Below are 8,089 nucleotides of genomic sequence, written 5' to 3'. Positions count from 1 at the left end.
TATGGTATTTGTTTTAAGTGTTGTCAACATGCCAATGCACTTTTTCATTCAGTGAAAAACACAGTGCTTTGTGTGGATATGGGTCGACTAGACAGAGGTAGCTTGTGAATAAGGGTAATTCTAGTTAAGCTAGCTAAAACGATTGTCTTGTAAATCACTCATTTAGAAAAAGCTAAATGATATATGATTTGTCTGTGATTAAAATTGGCTTTAAAGGTTTTAGTAGTTAGCTGACTGTTAATGTGAGCTTTAAAACTTTTTTTTTCCCAAGAATGAACAAGGTTAAAGAGAAACTGTAAAACCAGCTCAACTCAAATTTAAGAAACTTCACTAGTGAAAAATGTTGAATTTTATGCTGGGTGAGTTACAGCAAAGGTTGAGATCTCACTCGAAGATGCTCACTTATGAAAACACATTCCCAAGCCCTGCGGTGCTGCAATTAAAACTCACAAGCTTCACTGTTTGACTTTTTCAAAACTGTGAATTTTTTATAATCCAGAGACTTTGAAGAACATTCGGTGTGCTTGAGACTTTCCGGCAGCTGTCAAGAAAACTCCCAAAGAAGCGGTGTTTAGGAATGGAAAATGACTTTTTATTTCTTCAAAAAAAGAGAAAGAAACAAATCCCTAGAATAAACAAATATACTGCTGTAAAATAAAAGCCTGTGATTTTTGTCAGCTGTAACATTTGTTTGCCTTTCCATGCTTGATACAATCCATATATTTCTGCTTTAAATAAATAGAAAAAAATGTACAAAGAGATGGGGGGAGGGGAGGAGACAGAAGAAAGAAAGAGAAACAGATTAAAATGTGTACTCTGCTCAGAAAAAAATTTGGCATCACTGAGAATTCATGGCTGATCCTGATGTACGGGGAGGTCTGCAGCCCTCAAAATCTGCACCGTCTGCCCGTTTAGCCCGCCCCCACCGATTAGTAATCATACCAATATACTGCTGTAATAACGCTAATATGTTTCATGTTTCAGAAAAATAAATGAAAAAGGTTATGAGAGTATGTCTGTAAGCTCTGTGTTGCGAGTGTGACTGTGTGTGTTCGTCTATGTACAGTATAGTGAGGCAGCAATCCGAGGGTTCTTACCAAAAAACACAGATGTAGAAAAAACGGAACGTGCACAAGAGATCTTTGATTCAACAACTCGCTGACAGGAACAAGGAGGCTCGTCCTTTCAACGGCCTCCGTTCATTTTGCGGGGTTTCGACACGTAGCGCCCACATGGCGGCGCACAAACCTGCTGTCGCGAGTAACAAATGAGAGGTCTTTGGGAGACGTGAAAGAAAAAAAAAAGTAAAGTTTGGCGCTCTGTTTTGCTACAGTGGCTCGTTTGTCGACGGTACGAAACAACTGTCAGATTCACTCAGAAGAAGTGATGAACCTGCTGTCGTGGACGGAAAAAAGTCAGATCCGTTTGTCCCATAATGTCGTAGGGGGTGGTGGGCGCCTGACGGACGATACGGTTTAAAAAAAGGGACAAGAGGAGAGGATTTATCATCATCATCATCATCATCATCATCATCATCATCATCATCATCATCATCATCATCATCATCACCATTACTGTCATTTCATGCTTTTTTGGGAAAAAAAAAGGACAACAAACACCGACAACGATACAACCATGCACTCACTGACCCCGGAAAAGGAGAGATGGCTCTGCTCTCCAAACGTCTGACACACTCGGCCCTCAGCAGACACATTTTAATATGACATCAAGGTTTATCTGCATGTCCTTCTCCAACAAGGTTCATGCTACAACAATGCAGAGAGGCGGTAGCGGCTTTGAAAATTGAGAGAAGCTCCGATACGTAGCCACAAGGCTGATCCCGGACTGAAGCCAGATGCACCGGGTCAGTGGGCAACACCAGAAGACAGTGGGAACGTCTGAGTTTGAGGGAGGGGAGGGCCGAAGAAAGAGCCTGCATGCTCGGCCAGAACTCCTCCCTTAATTACAAAATGACCTACATGACAAAGCTGTGATAATTACTGGCACGCTAAGGAGATGAGCCAGTGACATCTACCCCCCAAAACCCCAGCCATCTCATTTCCTATGCTCACTCAAACATTTTGAAACCACTTCAGACACACAAAAAAACCCGTCGCAACAAGCAGGACTGGATTCCATGCAGACAAATGTTACGTTTCGTAAAAAGGGAAAGAAAAACTAATAACTGAGCATTTTTTTTAATCCTCTCATCCTCACTTGCTCTTCCTATTAGAGACAGTGAGACAGCTGTCCTAGAATAAAAAGAAATCACGATCTGATTTCATACTGGCACCAAAGCGAGCAAATTGCATTTCTTGGTTTTAGAAATGTGCGAAGTGATATTATGATGCACATGTCCACTAGGGGGCAGCCCATCCCAACTCGGAGATCCTTTAAAAAGGAAAAAGAAAAAAAGAAACACCTGAAAGAATTTGGATTTATTGACGTAAATGGACAATGTGGACGCCAATATTAAGGTCAGTTTGGCTTCCTACACTCAGCTAGAAAGTCACTTGTGACTGTTTTGCTGAGATTCAAGAAGTGTGCGTGACAGCTGGTTACCAATAAAACCCTTTAGTGAAGTCTTCAGAAGTCTAACGGAGTCCAGAACTGAACTTCATCTCAACTGTCCCAGAATTTCCCCCATGCCTACTAAATACAATTTCTAAGTTCACTCAAACAAGAGTTGGCTGACTCTTGTCAAACCTTCCAGCGGCTAAACCTACCAGTGTTAAGGTAAAGGTCATATCCAAAAACTGCTTGGACTACTGGAAAAGCACCATTTGTCTCTCCCATTTTGTTACAAAACACCTGGATATCCAGGCACATGATTCGCTCTCTAGGTTTGGTCAGAGACAGTTTGTAGGCTGCTGACATCGTAGCGGGAGGTGGAGATGGATGGACGGTAATCGAGACGGGGGGAATGACGTGAAAATTATCTACCGAACACTGGAGCGATGTTAACAGCAAGAAGAAAGCTTGAGAAACGCGAACCACAAAGCCTGAGAGCCTCTGAAAGGTTTCAACTACAGCTAAAAGACAGAGACATCAAGAGAGAGAAAGAGCTATAGTTTCTAGACACTGGCGGAGCAGAGGACGAGGAGAAAAAGCCTGCTGCCGGAGGTCTTCCACGGGCTTCAGGGGGTTAATATGGAGAGAGGCTAAGCTAACACAAGACGGCAACAAGAAGCTTCTATGAGCATATCTATCCAACAGCGACAGTGATGGTAGGCGCAGACATTCTAGACAGAAAGTGGTTATTATAACTATTATTTTTTTACATATCTACACATACAGTGACGAAACAGGCTAAAAAAGCATTCTAGATACTGACCGACTAGACCAGAAGAGACTGAAGCGAGATTCTAGAGATTTCACAGCAGAATGAATGATGAGTTCAATACGTGACTATCACTGATGGGTGGAGATGCAGGATGGGGACCAGGGACGGGACTACAAAAGAAGTTCTTTGTTAGAATGGCAGGAGATTGAGTTTTAGTTACCCGCCAAAGTGGCTGGTAGATTAGACAAACGTGTTCTATAGTAAAACCCCAAACTATCTCTACAAACTTCAAATCTCTTTCTCAACTTTTTCACACCAGAAAAACTGGAAACAGCTCTACTGACGGCAGGAGAGCCGCTTAAGTGCAACATTTTTTGCATGTGCATTTTTTTGCAACAAAATTTAGATAATTTTTTTTTGTTCGTTTTTTAGAAAAAACTAATCCAAGCACATCTCGTGTCAAACCAGTTGGCTCAAAGTTTATAACGTGACCCTCAGAAATAGCCCTCAATGGAAAAAAAATAAATGTGGACACACACTGAGATGTGTTATGCACACATACACGGACAGTCGAACTCATGGGGACGGATGCTTTGGCTAGGGAGTGACCACGACCTCTTTTGACGTGAGTCATATTTCTTCCCCAGTATTTCTTGGAACCCCAGAGTGAAGGCGATGCCACGAGTTCAGTGTCGTTTGGCTCTCGGCATGGTCAGAGTCGCGCTTGTGGCCGCTCACTTTGATTCAGTGCAATTTAAAGTGATTTCAACTTGATTCAGTAACATTTAACTCAGTCGCTCAGTGCTGCTGTCATAAATCATTGGCACATTACATGGATCTGCCAAAAGCCTGTACCTAATGAAAAAAACTCTTGTTTTAGAAACTCTGAATCTGGTTGGTGAGCTAATGAACACAGAAAAACAGATACACACAGGTCATCAGGCAGTGAACAGGCTTGGCAAAATAGAAATACCCTTTTGTTAGATTTTACCATCACTGAAACTGGCGGCAGTCAAAAACATCAAGGTAAACTTGTATGTCTGACTGGTCCAAGGCCTCGTCACACCAGGATTAATACAGAAACTGCTTCACAAAAGTGGGGATTGGATTGTTGGCCAAAATACATCGCCGCCTTCAAATGTCGCCTCTTGTGGTATTCACAAACTGGTAAATGGAATTCTTCTGTAAGGTCCAGTAAAATTTGTGGGACCTTACTTTTGGCAGAGGTGGATGATAAGTCATACTAATTTTCACCATATCAGATTGTCTTTGTAATTTTAGAATTAGGTTGGAAAATGTTGATATGTTCATATTTCTGAAAGGCTCCGCCTTCCATTACGCGTTTCTAACATTAATCTACCCGGTTGTTAGCTTGCTAAGTGTTAGCCTTGTTGGCTAGTGGAAGCCAGCAGTTGCCTAGAAACAATGTTCTCACGACTTACTGTTGAACATCAAACATTTTGTGATGACACCCATGTCTTCACCACAAGCTCATAAGTTCCATTTGAAGGCAGAATTATTTTCTCTTTGGTGAACAAGCTAAAAAAAAACTTGCAAATAGACAAAAAGCTAGCAATAAAAAAAATTTCTCAACTCATATTAATCCACCCCGAACAGGGACAAAAAGTTACCCTGTGGCCAGCTAGTTGTACTAGCATGTTACTAACTAGCTTGTAGCGAGTGTTAACAGTGAGGGTAGGGTACAGCTTACCAGCTGTATCAAGTTTCCAGAACCAAATAATTCAAATAAAGTATGAATTTTGCTGGGATGCTTTCTGGTGTGACTTGGCCTTGAGAGAAATATATTTTTGAGAAAAAGTTGGGTTCCGTTCTGTGTGTAGCATGTTCTCAGCGCTAACCCCTGCCTCTATGTGTGTATCTGTAGCTTTAGAAGAAGGAAACAATGCAGTATGAGTAACAAAGACTTTAGCTCAAAACCCATAGCAACAAATGCTCAACTACTATTAACAAATGCGTCAACAAATCGCTGTACAAGCCCCGATAACACTCAGGAAAGTTTGGTGAAGAAATAGAGCCTGAAAAATACAAAGGTATCCCAACAGAGCGGAAAATTACAGGAAACACACTTGAGAGGATTTGCCAGTAAAATCTCTCGTCGGGTGGACAGTCGTGGACGCAGACAGTGGACGAGGGTGGGGATGGAGAGGAGGTCGGTTGTGAAGGTATTGTCTGAAACAACTCGCACACACTCATTTTAGAAAGCGCACACACACACACTAAACAAACCCTTGTCCCCTCTCAAGTGCCCCCAAGTTGCAGGCGGACAGTAACCCAGAGAGGACGATATAGCACCAGTATGAAATAAAGCTAATTCTGCAGCAGAGCCTCTCACTGCAGTCAGGTTAAACATCCTGACTGAAAACCAGAGGTAGGATTTCCTCAATCCCCTCCTTTGCTCCTCTCCTCACCTCCATCTGTTCTTCCCCTCTTTCAATCTCATCCATATTCCCTCTCCTGAAACATCACTCCATCAATTTAAAACACAAATCAGACGATAAACATAGAGAAGCAACACACACGCGCGCACACACACACAAGGAGTTGTTTCAGACAACAACCGGCCTGGATGACATCTTCCCCACCGTGTCCCTACATCCCTCCATCCTCCATTTTGTCATCTTCTCCAAATTCCAACGTGAGTTTTGGTGTCGGTCGGTTATCTTGTCGCCTGTCCGTCTCTTTTTTAGCTTGATCAAATCATTCCTCCGTCCATCTGATCGTCCTCTTGTGTGTTTTCTTTTGCTGTTTGTTTGTCGCTTTTGGCACTCTGCTTCCCCCCTGACTGAATTACATGAACTGCATCTGAACAGAGAGAGAAAGAGTGAAAAGCGTGAGTGGGGAAATGATTAGTTTTGATCAGTTAACACCGAGCTCTGCTCAGATGGCAGCAACAACCGTCTCAGCAGGAGTGTACGTACGCTGAAACGCGAGGTTGCAGCTGGGGCAAGATAAAGACACAACATGCATGCTGAACAAGCTTTACATTTGTTTGAATTACGGAATAATTTCATCCCGCCGGGCTTCTTGAAATACCTCATCATGTTTTTTTGTTTTCCCGTTGCCTTCCATTCATTCGTGGCTTTTGATCATTTTCAGTCTGAGATTTTGTACACATTCTCCAACAGCTAATTGGGTTTAAAACATTTCTGCAAACAATTTCTTTATGGCAAAAACATTTGGAGATAATTATTTTACACCCAGCTAATTGATTTGAATAAATTAGTTTGGACTCCAAACACACGCGACTTAACAGACATTTTCCTACAGCTGTCGATAAATCGTCAACATTATGACTTTGTCATGTCTATTAATGCCTGGTAGAGAGCTGTTATAATTGGTTACGAAGTATTTATGATCCAAAATCCATTTACCTGAGCTCCGGGCATGGGTGCGAAGGGGTTAGTGGGTCTGAGAACAGGCTGGTTGTACATCATTGGCTGAGGAGCCATCACAGGTACCCCACCCATCTGACCCATCTGGGGAGGGACCTGGAGAGAGGTGACACACAAAGATACATTTACAACATGGAAGTAAATGGGTTTATTCTCTAATCCGTTTCTGGGTTTATGCTGATGATTACATGGCACTAATAATCTGAATAGGTGTAACCACCTCAGTCAGATGGTCTGATCAGAAGGCAGGAATTGTCAGTCAATAAACATCAGACAATCACAGGGAAAATATTAGCTCCTATGAACCATGTATGAATCCTGATATGATGGTTTCTCCCTGGAGGGAATAAATTCATTCTTTCCACTCGTGTGAATACCAAGTCACCAGTGTCCAGGTATTGTGCTAGATGTTTTGGTGTAAACAAAGACATCCAATCAGCTCTCTTCTATTTAGCGTCCATGTAAGCACTTAAGATTAGTGATGTGCGTATCGATACTGAAATATCAATGCATTTAAATAGCAGGTCTTTATGCTCTAAAATCCATTCTCAAATCAAAATATTGATACTTTTGATACTTCAGTCATTTGAGGTAATGTATATCATTAGTGTGAGTTGTGGCAACACAATAAATCTTGTGAAACACCTCAGGTTAAACCACAACACAGAATACGAGGCGTTTATGATGAAGAGAGCACAGAGTCAGAATTAAGATGCAAGTTTTCATTGTTATAGTAGTTTTGATTAATTAAAAAAAAATGTCCAGACACATTAGGGTGTATGTGAGTGTCAGTATCGGACCTGTGTCGCTGGTACCAGCCTGAATTTTACTACGTATTGAATCAGAAAGGAAATCGGTGGTATTGAACATCACTGCTTAAGATGGAACGTGATCAAAATAATAATTCTCAGGTGAAGGAAATGTTATCTCCGTAAACGTTGCCAAAATTACAGAAAAATCACAGAGATGAAAATACAGGAAAAATATATGAAAGAAACGAAGAAAGGAGCAGAGAAGTAGAAGTAGAGTTGCTCCATTAATGAGTACAGCAGTCTGTGCTCTCGTTCAATGCCACGTTTTTCCAGTGTGTAACATTGCAGACTTGCTGAAAGCTCTAAGGCCACACTCCATGAAATTAATTCTTCTTCCCTGGATCGCTACTTTATATCGGTCAATACACGAAATGCAGGCATCGGAGCTGGTACTGGGATAAGATGAATAGTATCGGAACATCTCCAGTGGAGATGGAGTGCACAGAAACCTGCCATAAGATAAGTGTATACTAGTTTTTAGAATATGCTTGTGCACCTGCATGTTTGCATACTCACCATTCCATACACAGGCACTTGCGGTGTGGTCATGGGGAAAGCCATGGGCGCTGGAGCCTGGAAGA

General features: G+C 41.8%; 1 protein-coding gene across 6 annotated transcripts in view; it reads right to left on the bottom strand.

Moving 5' to 3' along the window:
- Positions 1-570: 570 nt before the first annotated feature.
- The window catches only part of si:ch211-200p22.4 (phosphatidylinositol-binding clathrin assembly protein), an 86,222-nt gene continuing 78,703 nt past the window's right edge, over positions 571-8,089 (bottom strand). For all 6 annotated transcript variants that reach the window (XM_047590169.1, XM_047590144.1, XM_047590137.1 and 3 more), the window contains 3 exons: positions 8,025-8,081; positions 6,676-6,792; positions 571-6,106 (listed from right to left, as the gene is read on the bottom strand). In XM_047590169.1, the coding sequence (XP_047446125.1) occupies positions 6,092-6,106; positions 6,676-6,792; positions 8,025-8,081 (189 nt within the window). In that variant the 3' untranslated portion in view covers positions 571-6,091. The remainder of the gene's footprint in view (positions 6,107-6,675; positions 6,793-8,024; positions 8,082-8,089) is intronic.

This window comes from Mugil cephalus, chromosome 1 (genome assembly GCF_022458985.1).
Source record: "Mugil cephalus isolate CIBA_MC_2020 chromosome 1, CIBA_Mcephalus_1.1, whole genome shotgun sequence".
Classification (NCBI taxonomy): domain Eukaryota; kingdom Metazoa; phylum Chordata; class Actinopteri; order Mugiliformes; family Mugilidae; genus Mugil; species Mugil cephalus.
The sequence above is the reverse complement of the archived record's forward strand: the minus strand, read 5'-3'. Positions and strand labels throughout refer to the sequence as shown.